The sequence below is a fragment of the Thamnophis elegans genome, chromosome 3 (genome assembly GCF_009769535.1).
Source record: "Thamnophis elegans isolate rThaEle1 chromosome 3, rThaEle1.pri, whole genome shotgun sequence".
In the NCBI taxonomy this organism is placed as follows: domain Eukaryota; kingdom Metazoa; phylum Chordata; class Lepidosauria; order Squamata; family Colubridae; genus Thamnophis; species Thamnophis elegans.
The window spans coordinates 34,505,664-34,530,426 of NC_045543.1; the positions used below are offsets into that span (position 1 = coordinate 34,505,664).

At 41.4% G+C, this 24,763-nt stretch overlaps 1 protein-coding gene across 4 annotated transcripts in view; it reads left to right on the forward strand.

The window, feature by feature from the left end:
* The window catches only part of COL6A3 (collagen type VI alpha 3 chain), a 136,795-nt gene that overhangs the window by 12,223 nt on the left and 99,809 nt on the right, over positions 1-24,763 (forward strand). For all 4 annotated transcript variants that reach the window (XM_032212903.1, XM_032212900.1, XM_032212901.1 and 1 more), the window contains exon 2: positions 23,327-23,464. In XM_032212903.1, the coding sequence (XP_032068794.1) occupies positions 23,374-23,464 (91 nt within the window). In that variant the 5' untranslated portion in view covers positions 23,327-23,373. The remainder of the gene's footprint in view (positions 1-23,326; positions 23,465-24,763) is intronic.

A 24,763-nucleotide genomic window follows, 5' to 3' on the forward strand; every position in this document is an offset into this window, starting at 1 on the left:
CAGAGTCCTAGGTGGGCACCAAAAAATATTTGTGCGCAAGCCTGTGCTGAAAATAGCTTTGGTGTTACTGGTACTGGTAATCTTGTACTTTTCTAGAAAGATTGGATTGCAGCCACTATTTTTGAGCATTTGATGCGCACCATGTTTTGTGGTACTATGAAAATTGATGGCCAAATATTTGAAGATTTTAACTTGTTTGATATTCTGGCCATTTATCCTCCATGCACATTGATTTTATTATGATTGATTTTGAAAGCTTCCTATAAGCCAGGGGTCCTCAAACCTTTTAAACAGGGGAACAATTCACGGTGCCTCAGACTATTTGGGGCTGAACTGACTGGGTGGGCATGGCCAGGTGGTCTAAGGTGATCAGATTTTAACATTGGTAAAGAAGGACACCATTGACTGGGGTGGGGGGGGTGGGGTGGGTTTCTTGATTAAAAATTTTAAAAAAATCGGGACTTTTTAAAAACGCCGCGGGACACGGGACAAATTGTTCAAAAGCGGGATTGTCCCACCAAAAGTGGGATGTCTGGTCACCTTAAGGTGGTCATGTGACTGGGTGGGCGTGGATAGATCATGTGACTAGGTGAGCATGGCCAATTTAACAGTCCATTGAACAGTGCACAAAAGTTAAACTTTTATTTGTTTTGCTCCTGGAGGTGTTTTATTTGCTTTTGTTTGAATTTTGCTCTTTTGGTTGCCTTTTTTTTTTTACTAGATCATTTTTTCAGTTGTTTTCACTTCAGGAAACTCAGTTTTATAGCAATTCTTCTCAGTCCCAAGGAGTTTGAGAAATCTCTCTCTGTCTCTCTCTCTCCCTCTCTGTGTCTCTCTTTGTCTTTTTCTCTCTCTTTATCTTCTACAGGTGGGAAAGGTGAAAAACGGGCCATTTTCCCGAGTATTTTGGCCTCCTGGGGCATCTGTGCGCCCCATTTTTCACACACACACCACCTCCAGAAGCATTCTGCAGGCCACTAATTAGCTGTTTTTGTCATTTTTTTGGCCTCCTGGAGCATCTGTATGCCCCATTTTTTACCTCTTCCACCTCCAGAATATCTCTGCAGGCTAAAATTGTTGGCCTTACGTTTCAGTTCCAGCCTGCGGGGCTTGTGAAGGTAAGTCCTGCACTCGGCCAAAGGGTGGGTGGGGCGATGTGGGTGGGGCAGCCTCATGGTCCTTTATGAGCTGGATTAATGGCTTTGGTGGGCTGCATGCAGTCCACGGGCTGTAGTTTGAGGACCCATGCTCTAAGAAATATGGTCAAGGCATTCAGGATTCTTTGAATTCAATACATATTTGTGACAAAAGTGCTATGTCATCTGCATATAACAAAGTAGCAATATACTTGTTTGCTAATTTTGGTGGGTGATATTCTAATTAAGTTTTCTTTATTGTCATTGCACCTCATACAACACAATTAAATGCTATCGTCAGTGTACATCATACTTAAGAAAACTATAAAACAATAAACAAAAACACACAACCTTCAAATTCTATACAATTGAATTGAAAACCCCTGATGGTGCATTAATATTACACTATACAGTAGAATTCAATATAGTTACTGCTCTGCGATAGAAGCTGTTTTTCAGCTATTTGTACTTGTTTTTATTGTCCTTTACTGTCTGCCAGATGGTAATAGTTCAAAACGGGGTTCCCAGGATGAGATGGATCTTTAAGAATGTTTTGAACTTTCTTAAGGCAGTGGGAGCTATAAAGCTCTTCTGAGGAGGGGAGAGGGCAACCAATGATCCTCTGGAGTGCTGTCCTATCTGCCACTGTGCAATTAGCACAGGTGCTGTAAGTTAAGATATTCTCTATAGTACAGCTGTAGAAGGTCACAAGCAATTTTTCATTCAGTTGTTTCCTGAGAAGTTTCTCTGCTGGGCTCTTTTGACCAGTGCTGCAATGTGAGTTCAGTTCAGTTCAGTTTATTGTATTTGTATGCTGCCCTTTTCCCCCGAAGGGGGACTCAGGGCGGCTCACAACTCGAACCGGGGAAGGAGGATACAAACAAAATTTAAAAAAAACAAACATAACAATATATAATTTAAAACTCACAACAGTCATACCATTCGAGACGGGGGCAACAGCTCTTTAGCCCCAGGCCTGTCGGAACAGCCAGGTTTTGAGGGCTTTGCGGAAGGCCTGGAGGGTGGCGAGGGTTCGGATCTCCATGGGGAGTTCGTTCCAGAGGGTCGGAGCAGCCACAGAGAAGGCTCTCCTCCGGGTAGTTGCCAGTCGACACTGGCCGGCGGATGGAATTCGGAGGAGGCCTAATCTGTGGGATCTAATCGGTCTAGTGGAGGTAATTGGCAGCAGGCGTTCTCTCAAGTACCCAGGTCCAATACCATGAAGGGCTTTATAAGTGACGACTAGCGCCTTGAAGCGTATCCGGAGACCAATAGGCAGCCAGTGCAGCTTGCAGAGGATAGGTGTTACATGGGTGAACCGAGGTACACCCACGATCGCTCGCGCGGCTGCATTCTGGACAAGCTGAAGTCTCCGAATATTCTTCAAGGGCTGCCCCATGTAGAGCACATTGCAGTAGTCCAGTCTAGAGGTCACAAGGGCGCGAGTGACTGTTGTGAGGGCCTCCCGGTTCAGGTAGGGACGCAACTGGTGCACCAGGCGAACCTGGGCAAATGCCCCCCTGGTCACAGCCGACAAGTGGTGTTCAAAAGTCAGCTGTGGGTCCAGGAGGACTCCCAAATTGCGAACCCTGTCTGAGGGGCGTACTGTTTGACCCCCCCAGCCTGAGAGATGGAACACTTGGCCAATTAGTAGGACGGAAACACACCAGCCACTTGGTCTTATCTGGATTGAGTACAAGCTTGTTAAGCCCCATCCAGTCCCTAACACCCCAGGTGAGGTCCTCTTTTATGATTACACCCAAAAACTTAAAACTGGCCACTTGGTCTCCATTGATAACCAAGGGCTGGATGTCTGATCTATTTATTCTGTAGTCCACTATAAGCTCCTTGGTCTTATTGGTGCTAAGGACCAAATTATTGTCTTCATTTTGGCAGCAACTGAATTTATGTATTAATTAACAGAGGAGAAGCCAAGAGGCTCCCTTTCTCCTTTGTGAGTTGGAATTCATTAGTGTAGTGACCCTGCATACTGCAATGGACTTTGAATCTGCAGTTCTTATAGAGGCTATGCATGGGCAAAAGTAACCATGCATCAATCTCACCGGCTCAGGGGTTGACTCAGCCTTCCATCCTTCTGAGGTGGGTAAAATGAGAACCCAGATTGTTGTTGGGGGCAATATGCTGACTCTGTAAACCGCTTAGAGAGGGCTGAATGCTATTGCTATTGCTATCAATGGAGATGTGCAGAAGCTTTGTCCAGAGCCTTGCTCTGGGAACTGGGTCAAATGCAGATGTAAAATCAATAAATGCAGTGTACAATGTAGAGCTTATTTTAGAATATGTATATTTTCACCAGATGTTGAAATATAAGGGCACGTGTATATATAAAGTATCCAGATCTAAAGCTTGAATGCACATCAGCCAGGATATGCTCTGAATCAATCCAATCAATTAGTTTATATAGATATCTAGCTAGAGCTTGCTTATTATGCTTAACAGGCTGATAGGCTGTAATTTGCAGGCAAATCTTGTGTGACCTTTTTGTATATGGGCAACTGCATGGCCTACACCAGAGAAAGATTATTTCTGGTAAAAAAGTGGATCCTAGCCACTTGTTTTCCTGGCCCTCTGATCTAAATCACTATAGCCAAGTTTATATGACCAACCTAGCCAGTCCATTCATGCAAGTCTTCATGAACCTGGGCCTTGGACAGGATTAAATCACACATAACATGGAATTAACAATGCCAAAATTAAGATTAAATTAAAAACACTTTCTTCTCAAAGTTAATATTTAAATGATAAATTCCTTTCTCCTTATTGCATCCTCACGAGGCATTTCAGTGTAGGGGAGTGGAGGCAAATTGATCAGTTTTTTTCATCCTTTTTGTTTTAAGTCTAAAAGTAATATTCCTTCAGAGCTACTAGTGAAATCAACCACAAACCAGGAGCATTTTAACAATTAAGGAGCAACAATTCAATGTGAATAATTTTGCATACAGATCTGAAAAGTTTTATAATGTTGTGTTTTGATAACGATTATCAATCTGGTTTCACTCAGATTTTCATATTCACAACCATATGTTAATTTCAGCTGATAAACAAGCAAAACTTCTTCATTAAAATTTATTTTCATTCTACATACTGTCCAAATTTGTGAATGAATTGTCTCTAATAACATTGGTTGGAATTTTTCTCTAATAAATTGGTTGAAATAAAAGGAAATATAAATGAAAATGTTGAAAAATTGAAGGATTCTGGGATAGATGTTGCAACTGGAAATATATTAAAATATGACTGTGGTTTACTTATGGAGTGAATATATGACTAGTTCCATGTGTGTAAAAACTCCATCTGTGCCTGATGAAAGAAAGAATGCCATTATTGTTTAGCAGGAACACTTGTAGAGAAATTAAACATGTGTTGTTGAGGGCATGAATATACTCTTGCATGCAGTTGATGGTATAGTATTGGCTATAGTTCTCTGCTTCTGGGAAGTTTTTATTTTTTTATCCCTCTTTCCTGTTTTTCATTTTTCCTCAGTCATCTCCTACTCATCCCTCTCTCATGCAGTAATCATTGTCAGTGTAAAGTTATACACTCTGACACTAAAATGTTTTAACTTTCATTCACAATATTAATGGAATCTTAACAGGTATGATGAAGAAATTTGGGGGGGGGGGTTATAAAAAAAATGCCAAAATAAAAAATGTAAATGCATGTGCTTTTTTAAAAAAAGGGCATACTTTCAAAGTGATATGAGATGGAAAAAAATAGGTTCTGCTTTCTCCCTGCTACCCATCACCACCTTCTATCTTCTCCCAGTACTTTTACACCAATGCTATGGAAAATTACAAGTAAACAGAGAAGGGAGGATAAATGTAAAAAAAAAAAGTCCTAGTGGTTCTGTTATCCAAGAGGTGTATATTTTTTTTTAATAAATTGTATTTATAAGTAAGCTTCTGATGCTGCAGTTTTAGCTCGAAAGAGGAAAATGAATGTTTTAGGACAGAATAAGAAACCTTTCAGAACTCAATAAGCTTTTGTATGTAATAAAGAATGTTACCAACCGTACGTTCTCCACCCATGCCACTCTTATAAAATACAGACTTCTAGGATAAGGAAAAAATGATGGAATTCTACTGCTGATCTTCTGAATTACAAACAGGTAACATAAGTCAGCTCAGCAGAAAACTCCCAGGGCTTGGCTCCAGCATAATTTGTACAAAGGCACTAAGAAAGATAGATGAATGGCTTAAAAGCAAGCTCTTATGCACAAGTCCAGTTGAAATACATCTGCAGATCAAGTTAGTAGACCATTTAGCCCAGCATTCTATGTTCCACAGTAATCAACTGGATTGTCCAGGAAGGTCATTGTTTGGACAAGAAAGCAACAACCCCTTTTCATTGTCATTTAAGATATGACTCAACAGGTAGTGAACAGTTAGCAACATTATTACCTACAGATGGTTCAATTCTTTCTAAATTTGTCTGTTTCCTTCCTTACAACAATCTAAATGAATTGCCATTATCACCTCTGGGCACAGGAAACCCTGTGTTCATTGGTTATGTTTTATACTGAACAGTGTTTCCTATTATTGGTCCTGATTCTTCACACATTTTAATTGTATGAAAGAACAAGTGTCTTAACATTGTGTGAAAGAAAAGAAAACTTTTATTTTCATATTTGGTATGATTTTATATACCTGTGTCCTTTGTCCTCAGTCACATATACCATGAACTAAAAGATTCAAAATAATATTTCCGGACTGGGATTGGCTTAGCTACCAATCACTTTTGATACTTTGTAGTTATTGCTAGAAGCCAACATGGCTTTGTTAAAAAAATATCATGCCAGACAAAACTTATTACATTCTTTAACAAAGTGACTTAATTTACTTAGACTTCAGCAGTCCTAGGCTGCATCAACAGAGGAATGGTAATAAGAGGTGGTGGGATTCAGCGAGTCCCGTCTGGTTCAGGTGAACCCAGTGGTGGGTTTCAAATTTTTTTGGAATCTCTTCTGTAGGTGTGGCCTGCTTTGTGTTAGTGGCTTGCCAGCCATGTGACTTGATGGGAGTGGCTTGGCAGTCATGTGACCAGATGGGAGTGGCTTGGCAGTCATGTAACCAGGTGGGAGTCACCAAGATAGTCACTGAATTCTTTGCCCCAATGGATGAACTATAGTAAGATTAAAATAAGTACACAAAACAATAAAAGAGCTACTTACAGAAGGAAGATGACTGTCCTTGCCAGTCTTCAGTATCATTGACTCCAATGAATGGCCTGCACAAAGAAGAGACACAGAAATGAACTCTTCCATTGCATGCACTGCATTAGGATGAAACACGCACACAAAACAATAAAGACAGCTACTTACAGAGGGAAGATTACTGCCTTGCCGGTCTTCTGCACCACCACCTCATCACCTTGCTCCAATAACCTGCACAAAGAAGAGACACAGAAAGGAAGACTTTAATTGCTTGCACTTACTATATTAAGGATGAACCCAGCACACCCAGCAATAAAGACAGCTACTTACAGAGGAAGGATGACTGGCCTTGACGGTCTTCTACATCATTAAATCACACTTGCTCCAATGAATGACCTGCACAAAGAAGAGACAAAGAAAGGAAGACTTTAATTGCATGCACTTCACTATATTAAGGATGAACCCAGCACACCCAGCAATAAAGACAGCTACTTATAGAGGAAGGATGACTGGCCTTGCTGGTTTTCTACATCACTAAACCACACTTGCTTCAATGAATGCCTGCACAAAGAAGCAACACAGAAAGGAAAACTTGAATTGCATGCACTTATACCTTACATAAGAATAACACAATGAAAGAGATACACTCAAGTACTTACTTGTGTTATTGATTTTCTGGTTGTTGATATTTCCATATTGTTCTTAGGCTTCCAGACTCCTCAGTTGCAGCTTTCTTGGTCTTTACTCGTGGATCATCAGTATTGTAGTGCACTCTGAGCCACTTTTTCACTGCAGGAATTGGGTCCTATCTCTCAACAGGCGTGCCAAGAACACTTATCACCATCAGATTACTTACGTTTGGAACAATTAGGCGGGTTCTTTGCTCTGAACATATGTGGTTCATTTTTGAGAACCCCCTTTCCACCTCTGCTGAACTAACAGCAATTGTCCTGACAATATCTCTAGCTTTTCTGCTACCATCAGGAATTTTGTATTTGTTTGGATTTTTGAGCACATTTTCCAATCTCTGTAGTCATTCAAATTACTTTCATAATTAAACATTTCACCAAAGTCAAACAATGCTGCCTCAGCCCATGGAATGACTAAATCTTCAATGTTCCAGTAATCTGGCTCCAAATATGTGATAAAGTATAACTTGTTTGCGGCTGGCAATTGGCTACCTGTTTTTAGATGGTCGCAATCCATCAGCCTTTTCTTCAAATTGGTGATGATGCTTGATAGAATCTTGTTGCGAGGAAGAGCAACAAATCGTTGATTTGGAGCTAAATTGATGTTTATGAAGGCTTGTGTTTGTAGCATTGCTTCAAGGTTTGTTTCATAAGTGCCCTTTCTCTGTCTAAGCACTTCAAAAGCTTTGATTGTTCACAATACTAACTTTTCGGCCTTGATGATATCTGTGTCTCTCCCCTGTAGGGCATTTCATAAAAGAGAAATCTCATTTAGAATATCGATCATGAGAGCCAAATCCTTCAAAAAAATTAGATTTTTAAAAGAGGAAGCCATGCCTGGGAATCTTTCATTGTCCAGAAAAAACTGATGTAGCACTGGATAAGCACGCCACACAGCCATGGTTGCCCTTAAACTACAGGCAGCCCATCTTGGTCCCAAAACTCTGCCAATCTTCACAATTTTAATGCCCAATTGTTCAGAGATTTGGAAAAGGTCATCCTGGCTCTTGCAGGATTTGTGGAAAGTGGTGTGTATTTTATCAAGGAAGCTCTTGAAGTGGTTGATCTGCTTCACTTCTCTTATTGCATCATCCAGCACAAGTTGGAAGTAGTGGTTCAAGCAGTGCCAGATTACGATGATTGGAAGTCTTGAGCTATTCTGGTGCTGACTCCAGATTTTCTTCTAAGCATAATGTTGGCACCATCGGAGCAGAAAGCAATTAAATTCTTCTGCAGATATTAGGTGGTAAACCCAACTTTACGCAAGTTTCCCATCGCTGCAGAACATATGGTCTCCGCTCTTGTTTCTCTAATTCTAAAAGCTCAACGAAAATGGTTGCTGGGCATTCTGGAACCTCAACTCTAACAAAAACTATCAGCACTGCTTTCATTGAAAGTGTTGAGGCTTCATCGATTATTAGGCACACCTTTAGATTCTTTGCAATAATCCTGGAAAACACGGTGGTTTTGATTTCGTTCACAATGAATTCAACTATTTTCACTGTGGATTTCCATGAATGCAAGCCAACTCCCGCATCCACTCCAACCATAGTTAGCAAATTTACGTGCGCTTCAATGTCTGAGAATGGATTACATCTTTGTGCCAGATTGTAACTAGTACAAAATATTTTGCAAGTACTGGATAAATGTTTGTCAGTTGACTTATCTAAGGATTTGGTTAAAGCATCCTGCTCCCGTTGTTTACTGCTCTCCAAACAAATAAGTTGTGCTTTTGATTGAAAATGTTCCTTTAATTTTTTTCTGAGCAATGCTTGTTGATTCTCCTTAGTTGACCCTGCTGGCAAAAACCTGGAAATGTTTCTACTCTCTAAAAACATGAATACCTTTCTCTAAAGAGAACATGGGTTTTGCACAGTACTCACAACCTAACTTTTTGTCAGATACTGCCAGCCCATAATACTTGTCCTTGAAGTGTCTGTATTGCTGCAAATTCCAGCAGTCAGAAAGTTGTGGAACTTCAGTGGAGGAGATGGACTTGCTGCTTTCTTCGACATCAAGTGGTAGAAGTGGTTGTGCTGGTGGTGGTGGTGCTTGTGGTGCTTGTGGTGCTGGTGTTGGTGCTGGTGACTGTTGTGGATCAGCTGATTCCTCAGCTCTTGGCTTTTTGGAGAAGAAAGTGGTCATACTCTGTTGCCTCTTCTTCATTCTGTTAAATAATACTAACTGCAAAAGAAATAAACCAATATTGGACTCAATTGTGGTTGTAAGCTGAGGACTGCAGGTAACAGAAGGGACCTCTGTTTTCACCCAACAATGTACAGTCTTTTCAGGAAGGATGTCCCCCAACAAACAGGAAAGATATAAACAAACAGGAAAGATATAGTATTTCATCCAAGACGTTAGATCAAGAATGAATGTCATAGGTAGATTCACAGAGCAATAAAGATTTCTTTTTCTGAAATTTAGTTCTCAGTTAAAAAAACAGGAATATATGAATTAGGTTCAGTACTTAGGTCGGTCCAAGTAGCTATTCAAGAGTTAGTGGTTAGAAGCAATGGTAAAGCAAGATATGGATTTAAAACCAGTAATATTTTGTTGGGTATTTGAAAGGGAATACATTACATATTTAATTTTACACATGTTAGCAGCTGCTGGAATTGTGTTTGCACAACAGTGGAAAAACAGAGATATGAAAATAGTCTAAGACAATTTAAAAAAAATTCTATCAACAATAAATTAAAATAAACCATTTAAAAAAATTCTATCCTCAATACTTTTAAATGTATTGTGTATAGAATTTTTTAAAAATCATTTTATTTATTTCCCATCGGTGTGTGTGTTTCTCAGGAATAATGGAATAACAGAGTTGAAAGGGACTTCTGAGGTCTTCTAGTCCAACCCCCTGCTCAGGCAGAAAAACTGAGGATACCAAAATCTGAGTGGAGGGCCTGGGAAAGGTGTCAGAATAACACTTAGAAGGGACTTTGGGGGTTAGGGTTATATCATTTCAGAGAAATGGGTGTCCAGTCTTTTCTGAAAAACTTCCATCGAGTACCCAAAACTTCTGGAGACAAGTAGTTCCACTGGTTTCTATATTTTTTGGACTATAAGATGCACCGGTGTATAAGACACACCAAGATTTTGAAGAGGTAAGTAAGAAAAAAAAGTTTTTGTCCTCCTCGGCCCCCAGGAGCGCACTGCAGGCTTCAGCAGGCTGGGGTAAGGTAAAAACATGTCCATTTTCCACCAAAATGGGGGCATTTTCCCCTTCTTCTGGGGAGGGGGGAAGACAAAAACCTCAATTTTAACAAAAAACGGCCTGTTTTTTGCCTATTTTTCACAAAAATTGGATGTGGGGGCAGGGCTTCGGGAGGCCAAAAACAACTGTATTCGGTGTTTAAGACACACCAACATTTCCACATGCTTTTAAGGTTGGGAAGCAGAGGTGGGTTCCTACCAGTTCGCACCAGTTCGGTAGAACCGGTTCGTCAAATCTACCGAACCGGTTAGAAGAGGTTCCACCAGAAAACAGGCCACACCTACAGAAGAGGTTCCGAAAATTTTTGAAACCCACCACTGACACACAGACAGACAGACAGACAGACAGACAGACTCACACAGAGAAAGAGAAAGAAAAAGAAATGAAGAAAGAAAGAAAGAAAGAAAGAAAAAAAGAAAAAAAGAAAAAAAGAAAAAAAGAAAAAAAGAAAAAAGAAAAAAGAAAGAAAAAGTGGGAGAGAGATGAAAGAAAAAAAGGAAAAAGGGACAGAGAGACAAAAGGAAGGAGAGAGAGAGAGAGAGAGAGAACACATGGCCGGCAAGCCACTCCCACAAAGGAGGCCACACCCACAGAGTAGGTTCGAAAATTTTTTGAAACCCACCACTGGGGGGAAGGTGTGTCTTATACTCTGAAATATATGGTAATTGTTCTCACTGTCAGGAAGTTTCTTCTTAGTTTTAGCTTGCTTCTCTCTTTGTTCAGTTTCCATCCATTGCTTCTTGTTTTGCCTTCTGGTGCTTTGGAAAATACATTTCCCCCATTTCTTTGTGGCAGCCCCTCAAAAGCCTGTTTTGTGACCTGCCTATCACACTCTTGGGAAAACCATGTGAGCCATTTCCTTCTTTCAGTGTTCTATGAAAGTACATATATACTACAAATCATGCTCACAGAGCCGGTAGTAAACATTTTTAATCCCACCACTGGTAACAAGACCTTGTGAAGTCATAGTACTGTTTTATACTATACTGGGAAGATCACATTTGGATACTACCTCCAGTTCTGGTCACAACAATACAAAAAAGGGAGACTCTAAAAACAGTGCAGAGAAGGGCAACAAAGATGATTTGGAAACTGGGGGCTAAATCATTCAATGAATGGTTAAAGGAATCAGGTATGTCTAGTCCAGGGCTGTCAAACTCAAGGCCTGCAGGCTGGATGTGTCCGGTGCTGGCCACGCCCACCCCCATTTTAGCAAAGGAGAAAAAAGTCTTGCTACATCACATGACAATGATGTAACAAGATGAGTTTGATACTCTTGGTCTAGTCTAAAAGAGAAGGACTATAGGTGACATGATAGCAGTCTTCCAGTATTTGAGTGGCATCTGAGGGCAGGACAAGAAGTAACAAATGAGAAAGAGAGATCTAACCTAGAATTAAGGAGAAATTTGCTGACAGAACAACTAATCAGTACTGTTATTCTAAGTTCGGATTTGCAAATTAGCACACTTATGGATAATCCTTAAGCCTCAAAGACCAATTAAATTGTGAATTATGCCAAAACGAAGAAGCCTCATTGGAATGGAATTAGTTGAGTGGATGAATTCATTGTTAGTTCTTTGTCTAAAAAACCCCTAAAAGTTGTTGGCCCTTTGAGGTAGACAAAAGTACCCAATTTCCATCAGGCCTTTGCCTCAAAATGAAAAGTACATATGATATCTGCTGTATCATATGTACTGTACATGTGGTGCCAGACAAATTTTTTGAGACAAAAATTACTAGGAATATTAACTAAATTGTTGCAGAAAATAACAGGGCTTAGACATCTTAGGATCAAGGAGAAGTTTATTTGGCAGCCAGGCTCAGAAAAGCTAGTGAAAGGCTAGCACGTAACTTCTGAAGAACCCTTCTAATGGAAGCACGCATTCTTATATTTTGTCAAAAGCAGCACAACATGGAAATACTTAACCCATTTCTGATTGATTACCTTGAGGAAAGAACCCTTATAAGCAGATACTGTCTTGCTTCCCCTTTTGTCTTGGCCGCAGGTATGGAGCTCTAGTCTCATAATGGCTATGGGGCTTAGTAGGCCCTTTGCCAATAACAACCAAAGCCACAAAAAGCTCATAATTGTCCCTTACACAGAACCTTTCCAAACACAATTCTTTTAACCTACAGAATCAGTACATCAAGGAGAAGGTGGCGGTTATATATAATTCGAGGAAGGGCAATATCAGTCTTAGGTGTCCCACAGAACCAACCCTTATTTGTTAAATATAATGTCCACAGTCCCAGGATGAGTACTGCACTACAGAGAACCCACTCCCAGGTTTCCTCAAACATAAGTGTCCCCAGAAGATTCACACTGTCCACTGTCACAGTCAATGTTTTTAGGCACAGCACCTGTCTTTCTGGCATGGTGACCCCAATAAGAATATCCAATGCAGCAAATCACAATCTGGGCAAGCACACTCACTAAAGCAACAGATAATGCAGTTATGGCTATGTAGGCTCGACTTTCCATGCCCTGATGCGTGCCCTATTTCCTTAATACATTCTACAACTAACAAACAGAACATTGTGTTCCTTCTCCAAATCTTTGGCCATACGTAGAGGGGTCAGCTTCCAGGGGTGACTCCAGTAAGCCCTCTTCTGCCCTGTATGTAGTATGCCCGTTGCTGGTAGGGCAGCTATAGGGGGTGCTTCTTCAAGAGTACCACTAGAGGTTGGGCCTCGTCCTGGTCTACTCCTCAGCAGCTGGCTTAACTTGTGTCCAATGAATCCAAGACTTGGATTCTAACACTTTTATTGCAAGGGGAGATCACATGACCACAGTATATGGGCCCTTCCACCTAGGTTTCAAATTCTCCCCTTTCCAGTGTTTTACCCAAACTCTGTGTCCCACCTGAATATTATGACTAAAAGTCATCAGAAATGGCGGGGTAAGAGAAACACAGCATTGCTGGATTTCTTGTATTTGCTTATTTAATTCTCCCACCATTTGATTCACCCATGAGGTCCCCAGCTGTCCTAGGTCCCCTATGTGATTTTTCAAGTTAGGGCTTATAACCAATGGTCTTCCAAACATCATTTCAAAAGGAGATAACTTAAGACCTTTGCGTGGAGTACATCTCACAGACCAGAGTGCCAAGGGTAAGGCATCCACCCATTTAAGGTGGGTTTCAAGGCACACCTTGGTTATCTTTTCCTTAACAGTGCGGTTTGCACGTTCAGCACGACCCCCACTTTGGGGTGCAGGGAACAATGAAGTCTCCATTGGGTCCCTAAGGATTTTGCTAGCCTTTGCACAAACTCAGGCCCGTTGTCTGATATATGAATGAGGGAACTCCATATCGGGGCACAATGTCTTTAAGTAGGATAGATACTTCACGTGCCTACTTTGTCTTGGTGGGAAAACATTCAGGCCATCCAGTATAATTACACACTATGACTAGCATTGCCTTATAGAGTCCACACCTGGGTATGCCTGTGAAATCAACAACTAGTGAATCCATGGGATAATATTCTTTAGGTTGACTTCCAGGAGGGAGTCTAGGTCCTTGCCTTGAGTTAACTTGAGCACATGTGTTACATCTCTCACTTGTATGGGTACATAGTGAGTGGAGGCGGTTGATGTAAGATATGCACTGAAATGCTTCAGTTAAAGCAGTCTTGCCCATATGTATTGTTGAATGAGAGTCTTTTACTACTGGCCAGGCTATGTTGGCTGGTACAAAAATCCTTCCGTCTGGGAGTACATACCACTCTCCTTGTTTATGTCCCTTCAAATCTACAGTTGCCTGGAGTTCCTCTGCTTTGGAATATCTGGGGCTCAGTCCTTTGGCATCTCCAATGCCACATAAGCAGTCATATCAGGGTGGCTCTGATCGTCTCGGGTTGCTGATAACCTTGCTTCTTTGTCTACGGCCCTATTCTCTCTGGCTCTTTCATCCTGCCCCTTCTGGTGGCCCTTGCAATGCATAACTGAGACTTTCTTTGGCATTTTGACAGTGGCTATGAGTCTCTCAATTAGGAAGGGGTGTTTAATTTCTTTTCCTGAGGCTGTTAAGAGACCTCTTTCCCTATAATCAGCCGCATGAACATGTAAGCATTTGGTTGTTGCCTTGGATGATAAAGGGGGACATATGGAGGGGGACTCTCCTCTTCATAGGGTGCAGTCTTTAAGATAGCCTTCTTTTCGGGGTGACTCTTTTTGACCTGACATTGTTATTTCCCCTCATTCAAGCCACACAGACCCTCATGACTTCCACCCTGCATTTATGAAGCCAGTCAGGATCCTGTTGTACTGCTATTTGCCACTGGTCAATGTATTGATACTGATCTGGGTGACCGTTTTTTGCATCTGTTACGATCTGATGTACTTTTGAAATGATGTCTAGATTAAAAGTAGCTTTGGGCTTCCACCCTACATTAAATGTTGGCCATTCATTCTCACAGAACTTTTTTAAATCTCCGGGATTGGCCTTTGGATCTCCATAATCTCCACTAAAAGCTTTCTTAAAATTCCTTAACATACATTGAAGAGGCGTCTGAGGGACGCTACTTCCGCCACGGAAACGAGCATTAGGAATTACCACAAACTAGAAATTTAATTTGGGAAGAGTATACGTGCATAAGCATAATCTGATTTGTTATTCCTATATAAAATAATATGATAAAAAGTAGTCTGGTTTTTCTTCTTTCATGTTTATTTTAATCATAGGAAATGCCATAACAGTTTACATTCAGTATGCATTATAACCTACAAAGGTTTTTTTACACATCTTTCTTTAATTTATATAGCATAAATCTACATTATAAAATGTAGTTTATATACATTTACTTTTCTTGTATATACACATATTCCCAATATATGCTTTTTAAATATAAATTTTCTTAATCTAAGATCTCTTTTAAATTACAATTACTGTGCTTTGCAACCAATTCTCTAGTATATCTTTCTAGATATGTTATTTGTACATATTTGATTGGGAAAGTTAAAAGGCAGAAAGCCTAGTTTGATGAGAACATTCACCCCATTGCACAAATTGATTGAAACTGTTGGAAGAAATATCCATCTGGGTTCAGTTCCAAGTGGGGAGGAAGACACTGGAAATATGGAGGCTGTTTGGAAAGATGGTTTTAATGGTGAACAGGACCACATGGCTTTAGGCCCTGGGCAGTTGAGCACATGGAAGAGAGGGGGGAGGGAGGGAGAAAGAGAGAGGGGGAGGGAGGGAGGGAGGGAGAGGAAGGGAGGGGGAGGAGGGGGAGAGGGAGGGAGAGAGAGGGAGGGAGGGAGAGGAAGGGTTTAAAAAATGTTCACCACCAGTTTGGTGAGCATGGCTAGGAGGGGGGAGTATTCGACTGAGTGGGCATGGCCAACTTGATGTCACTCATGCACATGCAGTCACATGACCCCCCCCCACCAAGCCACGTCTACCGAACTGGTGGTGAAATTTTTTGGGACTTTTTAATACTTTTTTTGAGGGGGGGGGACACAGCTGACACGGTTCAGCATGCCAGCTGTTAGAGGCAAGAAGGGATGCTACCCAGGTGAGCTGCTCCCCACCTCCCCAGGCCAGGCCCACAGCTCGCGCCAGACCGAGGCCTCAGCCCACTCTCTTTGTCCATCTGGCTGGCAGAAGTGGCAGTGGCACTGGTCAGACTGCTGGCTCTCAAAGAGGCATCTGAGAGCACCTATATCAGAAAAGTGAATTCATAAGCTACTTAAAATTGATCCTTCTTTAACTGATCCCCTCCCTCACTCTCCATCTCCTCCATGGGATTTGGGACAGGGCATTTGGAGCAGCCCCTTTTCTGCCTCACTGCACATTCATAGGATACCTAAAACTGCTAAGGAGAAGAATCCAGGCACCCGAAGATTCTGCAGCACTGGTCTGAAGGCACATGAGTTTGGCTAGGATACCATGAAAGCTTAAAATGAAGCTTAAAATGAGAAAAGCAACCCTGTGAAGTGACCGAGGGTGCTGGAAGCCGAGAGGGTTTTTTTCCACCCAGCTGCTGGCCGCAGGGCACCAAAAAGTCCTCTGGTCACTGCCGCCATTTTCATGTATGCACAGCTTTCTTCTCACCAGCTGGAGGATTTTTTGGTGACCTGCGGCCAGCAGCTAGGTGGAAAAGAAGTCCTCAATCCTCTGGCACTCAAAGAGGCAGCTGAGAGGGTTCTTTTCCACCCAGCCACTGGCCACAGGGCACCAAAAAGTCGTATGGTCACTGCCGCCATCTTCATGCATGCACAGGTTTCTTCTCACTGGCTGGAGGAGTTTTGGGCACCCTGTGACCAGTGGCTGGGTGGAAAAGAATCCTCTCAGCTGCCTCTTCGAGTCCTGGTGGATCAGAGGCTTCTTTTCTACCCAGCTGCTGGTCGCAGGGTGTAGAAAAGTCCTCCAGCTGCTGAGAAGAAAGCTGCCCATGCAGGAAGATGCTGGCAGGAACCTGAGGACTTTTCAGCACCCTGCAGCCAGCAGCTGGGTGGAAAAGAAGCCTCCGATCCTCCGTCACTCAAAGAAGCAGAAGTGGTATTCAGCAAATTATGATCAGTTCTGGAGAACCGGTAGTGGAAATTTTAAGTAGTTTGGAAACTGGTAAATACCACCCCTGAGTGGCCCTGCCCCAACTATTCTCTGCTTCCTGAGTCCCAGCTGATCGGGAGGAAATGGAGATTTTGCAGTAACTTTTGCCTGGAATGGGGAGGGATTAGAGATTTACAGTATCCTTCCCATGCCACGCCATGCCCACCAAGCCACGCCCACAGAACTGGTAGTAATTTTTTTTTAATCCTACCACTAATAATAAGGAAAGATGAAGGAGAGAATGGGAAAAGTGTAACTGGATAGGACAGGAAAGGAATTTGCTCTCTGCATATAGAGAGTATCAGAAATGGGGTAGAGAATAAAAACAGCACTAGAGCCTCTTTGGCTGGGTCTCCTTTACTATAAGAATTAATGGAGGAATTAGCTTCCGCTTGAATTCAGTTCAACCCAGACTGTCCCTCTCACTGTTTGCAGAGAGTCCTGCAAAAGCTTTGGCAGCTGGCTCAGAGCAATTCTATGTAAGCTTTTTGCTGGGCTCAACTCCCACCAGGGACCCAAAACAGTCTGAGAGCGTTCTTTCCCTCTGAAACACCACTTTCATCACTTTGCACATCTGAGCTTATTGGCATTGCAGCAGTGCATGTGTTTGTGTAATATATTTTTCAGCTAAATTCTTGGAACTTGATATTAGAACATCTGAACTCCCTTCACTCAGAACACTGTTCTTTGGAGAGAATGGCTTTCCATGAGTTGCATATGCATTCTCCTTCAAAGGAGAGGAAATGGCTGTCCTTGCCATATTTGTATAATTAAAGAAAGAATGTGTTTGCTTAGATTACAGATCCTTTAAGATATTTATGGTAAGCATAGGAAGAGCTGCATATGAGACAGTTGACAGGCTTGCCTCAAATACAATGGTTTTAGGCAGAAAAGCTTCCCACTGTGATGGAAAAGAAGCCTTACTTTTGTCTTGTAGATGGGGGGTTCTTCAAACATTCAGTTTAGCCTCTAACCCTAATTCTTGGTATTCACATGAATCCCAAGTTTCTTCATCAGTTTTTTCATCATAATTCTCATCCATTCATCCCATCCATATATGAAAATAGTTTCTCAGCAGCAAAGTTCTATTTGCCCTTACAGAGAAATAGGCATTTTTACAGCAAAGTCTTTGTTGTGTTGTGACCTGAATTGTTTCACATTCATTTTACTTATATAAGAAATGTCACTCTTTCTGGTCTACCCTCAAGCCTACAAATAGCCACCAGAAACTGATAAGACTTGGTTACTGAATGTTTATAAGGCAAGAAGGTTTGCTATTTTGGAGTAAATCAGCTGGTTTTAAAAAAGAAAAGAAAGCTCCAAAATTTCAGTGATTCATCAGTAGACTAATGTCAACCTCAAGGCTGGATCTGGCCTGCGGGGTATTTAGATCTGGCCCACGGGGCCTGTTATGCATTGAATATATAAGTTGTGCTAAGGCCTGCTAAAGAAAAACTTTTAGATGACCCTAACTGTTAACTTTAACTGTGGTGGAGGGAAACTTAAAACATTCATATTTGGGCAAGCTTTTTCAAGTATTATGATTGGTTAAGGTCCTGTGGGCTCAGAGTATAAATTAGACTACAGTCCCTCAGTTCCAGTTTTGAGTCAATAAATACTTTTGTATCTATGCTGGTCTGTCCTTGCCTACTGAAGCCCATTACACATTAGGGCTACCCTGGAAACAGCAAATGACAGGCCTGTGGTGCTTCTGCCAGTGAAAACATTGCTCGTGAAGGCTGCACGTGCCTCCCCTGAGCTCCCTTTTTGCTGGCAGAGCACTTGGGAGCCCGTTTTTGCTAGCAGAGTATTCAAGCCACCACAGGCACAAATGACATCGAGCTGGACATGCCCACCCTGGCCACACTTACCCAAGTCCCTCAAGGTCAAACACAACCCTGATACAGCCCATAATGAAATAGAGTTTGACACCCCTGTAATAGACCATTCCCAAATATTACTCTCTCTACCACTACACAACGATTAGAAGTATGAGTTAGACAGTAACTGCTTCTAAATAGGCACCTTAAGTATATCAAATTGACTCACTGCTTTCACTTCACTGGCAATCTAGGAAAATCCTTTTTGTTTTTGTGGAAAGTTATCTGTACCCATAGCTTGGACATAAACACTGAATTGTGTGAAGTCTTCTGTGTGGAACTTAAATGTACATAAGTAGTAAGCAGGGTTCATTTTAATTCCCATCCAGATTATATAACTTTTATATAATGTTTATATGATTTTATATAAATTTTAACATAATTTTATGTAATTATAAACAAGATTATAAACTTATCTAGTTGTCAACCCCATTTATATTTAAGTCTTATTTCAACATTAGCCACAAGAGGACTAACACTTAAGAATTGTAGTTTTTAGAATTTAATTTTTTTTAAAAAAATCTTTTATTTTTTTTAATTTTTGAAATTAAATTTTAAAATGATCTTTTAGATTTTTTTAAAATTTAAGCAATTACAAGAAGAAAAGCATAGTCTTGAAAAAAAAGTCATGGAAAAAATACTTACACTGTTGTTATTTACAAAATATTTTCCATGTATGTATTCACGCTCATAGAAGACCAAAATTACAAATGTAAACTAAATTAATTACTCAAAGAAAAAGTACAGGTCCTAGAACCAAGAAACCCTGGGACTCTGAGACTCAACCAACAGAAACTCAAATAGAAGGAAGACTATATCCAAACTGAAAACACAGTAAGGAACAAACAACTACTAGAAAAATGAATATTTAAATGAACCTTTAGAGATAGACTAATGTCATCCATAGAGAGAGAAAAACAGCACCACCAAGAAAATGTTCAATTTTCTTCAAGCCACTATCAAACCCAAAGAAATCTTTTATATTTCCCTTTGCTGGGGCGTAACCCCCTTCTTCAGTTTTCCCTATGCCACTGTCAACCTCCATAAGGTCTTTTGTCTGCTTTTTATTTCCCACTGTTTCTACCCCTTCATTATCCCTCCCCCTTCTTCCTTCACTTCTTCCTTCAGTTCCTGCTTCTCTGAGTTCAGAATTATATTTAGACTTAATTTTAATGATTTATGCAAATTTTTTATAATTTCACATAGTTATTCAAATTCCCACCTTTCATAATGGAACTTTCCAGTTCCAAAGCTATAGTCACTTATGCAGTTCTTATTTCAGAGTTCTAGTCCACCTTAAATTTTGCTAGCTCAGCTAGTGAGCGCATTGGGAGCTATCTTAGTTTTTTGTTCTTCCTTAATGCCCAGTTCCAAAATTGCAGTTAGTTATACAGTTCTTATTTCAAAGTTCTGGTCCATCTTAAATTTAGCTAATTAAGGTTAAAGTGAAACAGAAGAGAAGCGGGAGCCATCTTGATCTTTTGCGGAGAAAAAAAAACTTCGTATTTTCCCAATTCTTGATTTTATTTTATTTTTTCCCTTGTTACCTTCCACCTCTCATTGCTTATAGTTGCTCAAAATATATTAATTGGAACAAATTTGCATACAGCCAAACTCAGGTATGTTTCTCTTCGCCTTCTGCTTTTTCAAGTTCTGATTTATGGCAGTTAGTTAATAAAATCTTCCCACACAGGCAAGATTAGGTTATCAGTTAGCAGTGAGAAAATAGTGCTTTTTTCTTCATTTTTTCTTTGTTACATTCCACTTCTCATTAATTGGAATTGCTTAAGATATATTAGTTAGAAGAAATTTGGACAAAGCAAAACTGATATGTTTGGTTTCTATTTCAAATCCAAAACCAAATTTAGAGTTTGTATTTGAGTGGATTTGTCACTTCTCTACTTTCTACTTTTCAGTCCAAATTGTTTCAAGCAAATGGCTTTTTTGGGGGGGGGAGGGGTAGTGATTCAACCCTCCATTTTTCCCTTTTGCTAAAATCCATATCTGTCCATTAATATTATGTATACTCTCAAGATTCTTGCCTTTTCCAAGTTTTGATTTATGACTGTGGCTTAATTGGATCTTCTTACCAGTCTTTCATCCCATCCTTTAAGCTCCTTTTAGTTGCTTTGGCTGGAAGCCAGCTTCTTGTGCAGCCATGTTGCCATGCTGCTGCCCCTACTCCGATGCAGAGGGCAAATCTCCACCTTGTTGCCTCCCTCTGGGTCTGATGAGTTGCTACCCCTTCTTCGCTCCTCTCCAGGGGAGTTCTGATCCAAAAAGGATCTCGGAATTGGTTTGTTAGATAGGGTTCATTTGAGGCTCTTCAGATCTCACACCCCACATGTCTGTTCAGCTGGAGAACTTCCGGTCGAATCATATTGCAAAGATGTTATGTTTGCATAAATAAAATAAAAAGGGTTTTTTAAAAAAAAAAAGTAGTAAAGACACATTTCCATTTGCAAATAGTCCTCTTGTACCAACCATAATTGGGATAAGCAATTCTGTTGCTAAGGTCACAATTGTAAAGTGAACTGTCATGTGTCCATACCAACTTATGACATCAGTTCTTGTTGCAGTCATTAAGTGAATCACCCACAGTTGTTAAACATGACATTATACAATCATGACTTGTGACTTTCAGCTGGCTTTCCCATTGACTTGGTGATGGTCATAAATGGTGATCACATGACTGTGGGATACTATGACTGTTGTATATGAGCTCCAGTTGCGAAGTGCTCAATTCACAATTATGTGATTGCAGGGATACTGCAGTGACTGCACGTTTGAGGATCGTTCATAAATCTCCTTTTTTGGCACTGTACTATAGTCACTGAAGTAATGTTCAGTAAACAAGGCCTTCCTGTATTTTGGGGAGAGGAAGCTCATGAAGTACTGGATACAGAATGACGTGGCCAAATGCTTCCTTATTTTTAAACAGAAAACTTCCAGCCAGTAGTTGAACTGGGTGACATTGAGGTTACATCATTGGGACTTATTCAAAGCAGTGGTGGGTTTCAATTTTTTTTGCCACTGGTTTGGTGGGTGTGGCTAGTTTGGGGGCATGTGACTGAATGGGCACTGCCAACTTGATGTCACTCAGTCACATGACCCACCCCAACAAACCAAAAGTTTTGGGACTTTTTGACACTTATGACCCTCCGGCTCATAGCTCTGGATGCTGCGGGGTAGCAGTGGTCATCCCAGCTTTCCCTCCATCACCCTTCCTGGCCAAATAGCCGTGGCTGGCGGGCCATGGTCTGTGGAAACGAGGTGGCCATTTTACCCGGGGACCAGGGGCCTGGGTGTGTCCTAGGTGAAACTTCCCCCTGAGGTCCAGCGGGAAGCCCAGTGGCTGATTGGGAAAAAAGTCTCACAGCTGCCTCTTTGAGAACCGGCAGCCTGACCGGTGCTGCCGCTGCTCATGCCAAATGGGTGGACAAAGGGAGCGGGCTGCGGCTTTGGCCTTGGTCTGGCATGACTGTGACAGCTGTGGAGGAGGACCACTTTTCACCTCTGACTAGCCTTCGCCATGGTTGCAGCCAGAGCACCCCGCTTCTGCTGGCGCACTGAGCCTGGCTGCAAGATGTGCATGGCCAATGGCTGGTTTGGAAGCCTCCCAGCTGGCTCTCAAAGAGGTGGCTGGGAGGCTTCTTTGCCAGCCAGCCATTTCCCAGCAGCAGCGGCTGATTGGGGGCCACCAAAAACTTGCCTTCTGGACTCTGGACCAGCCTCAGTGGCTGGTAAGTAGCCCGAAGAAAGAGATGGTGCTCAAACGTGGGACTAGGGCTGGGACCTTAGGAAGGGTGGGGTGGCAAGAGGGCAGCGGCTCCAGGACAAGGTTGGAGCTGGGGAATGGCACATTCCCCAACCGGGCCAAGGTGGGCGGCGAGAGGGCAGTGGAGAGAGGGCAAGGCTGGAGCTGGGGAATGGTGAATTCCCTGACCCAGCCAAGACAGGCAGCAAGAGGGTGGAAGCTCTGGGGCCTCAGGGAATGGCTTGTCACTGGGGGCCCAGTTCCTGACACAGGGCAAGCGGACGGTATGCTTACTTACTTTTGGTGAGCTGAACAGAGCAGGCAAGGCACGGAGTGACTGGCGAGGTGCATAACTGGGAGCTGGGCCATGTGGCAAAGGGGTCAGATGGGCAGGGTGAGCACCAAGTGAATGAGTGAGCATCAAGCAGGTGGGGCAAGCGAGCGTCAGGCGGGCGGGGTGAGCAGCGGCAGGGGGACTGGTTCAGGGGCATGGCCAGCCAGCCATCGCTATCGGTTCTCCGACCTTGGGAAAATGGCTGCCACCGGTTTGTGCGAATCACCTCTGATTCAAATGTGTGTTTTATCTAGCCAAGTCCAAAGGGAGAATTATTTTGGAAGAGATGAGGGAAAGAATAGGAGATGCCACTTGCTCAAATTTGGTGATTGGTTTCATTGGAAGATACTTGAGTATTAGTAAAACATTGCAGTAAATAGTTTTCCAGCTAGCATTAATTGGTACCAGAAAAGGTGAGAAAAAAGTCTTATGAACATCAATGAGATTTTTATAGTGAAGAAATTACACTATTTTGCTATATAAAAACAGAAACAAAGTCAATATTATGATGATATATTATTGGTTTCTGTATATCAAGTTTCAACAGAAATATTTAACTGACAATATTTCCATTTCTTTTCAGATCTAAAACTGATGCTTTGAAAAGTGAACAACTCATAACCAAACATAATGAGGAATTATCACCATTTGATTTTTGCAACAATCTGTGGTTTTATACTCTTAGGCAATCATGAGGCTGATGCACAGGTTAAGGAAATTAGTAAGTGCCTTCTAGTTTTAAATGATTCACTATCTAAAATTGAAATTTATCCCAGGTTTTCCTTGGAAATTTTGAAGGGAAAATATATTGCTATTGTATATTGCTGTAGTACTGATTGCCAGTGTCTATCTTTGAATCTTTGCCATATTTAAATAGGCATATTTACTGTAATGTATCACATCTCTTGCATGCATGCCTTGGTGAACAAGCAGTTGCCTCTGCTGTATCTACCCTTTTCATCCTTATACAATGGGTCTGCTGGAATAAATCAATGTCATATATACACAGTATATGAAAAATGGGGATATTTTTGTGAAAGGGAGCCAATTTTCATATGTTACATTTCTAAAGAGATAGATGTTCTTTTTCCAATGATACAGATGATTGATTTTATGCTTGATTATTATTTTTTGCAGTAAAGAATTAAGTAAAATTACAAAATATTTGGGAAATATTGCACATTGGTACAATTTTCAATTAATTTTAATTTGACCTTTCTTCTGTCTGATGAACAAAGAGATCATCATGTTCTTATAATATTGGTAATATACGAAGGTATTTAATATAAACCAGAGTAAAAGATGCAGAACTAGTACTATAACAACTTATTTCAGAACCTTTTTAAAATAAATCTGAAAATTCCCACAAAAAAACTGTTTCTCCCAGCTGCCCATGAACTCTTTCCATTAGCAAGTCTTCCCTCCATGCACCAGATCTCCACTTTTCTCTTTTAGTATCTGCCATGTAGTATGGGGTAGAGAAGGAAATATGCTCCAATATATTCCAGGGAAAAAGAGGGAGGGACTTTTCTCCAAAAAGGAACTGGACTGCTGAGTATCATGGTGAAAATCAGTTACTGATTATTCTAAAGCAACTGAGCTCTCATAAAATGCTAAGCCATAAACTATTATAACCCACATTGGTTAGTTTCATGCATTAAACCAAAACTCATGACATTACAGCAGGGGTTCCCAACCCCCTTGCTGTGGCCTGCTACCGGATGTGGCTTGTTTGGAACAGGGCTGCATGAATGGGGGGCCAGCGTGCACACACGCATGTGCAGCTTAACTTGTGCAATTTTGGGCCAGCTTGCACATGTGTGTGCGCATGGGTGGGCCGATTCCCCTCTCCCTCTTCCAGGCCACCGAGCTGTAAAGGTGCGGAACCACTGCTTTACAGGCTATGTGAACTAGGGGTGAGAGAGCAAGAGAGAGATGGAGGAGAGAAGCAGAAAATCTCCTGCCATTCATTTAAGAAGTGAGTGGTCCTGTTCAATGGAAACTCATTTATGGAACTTCA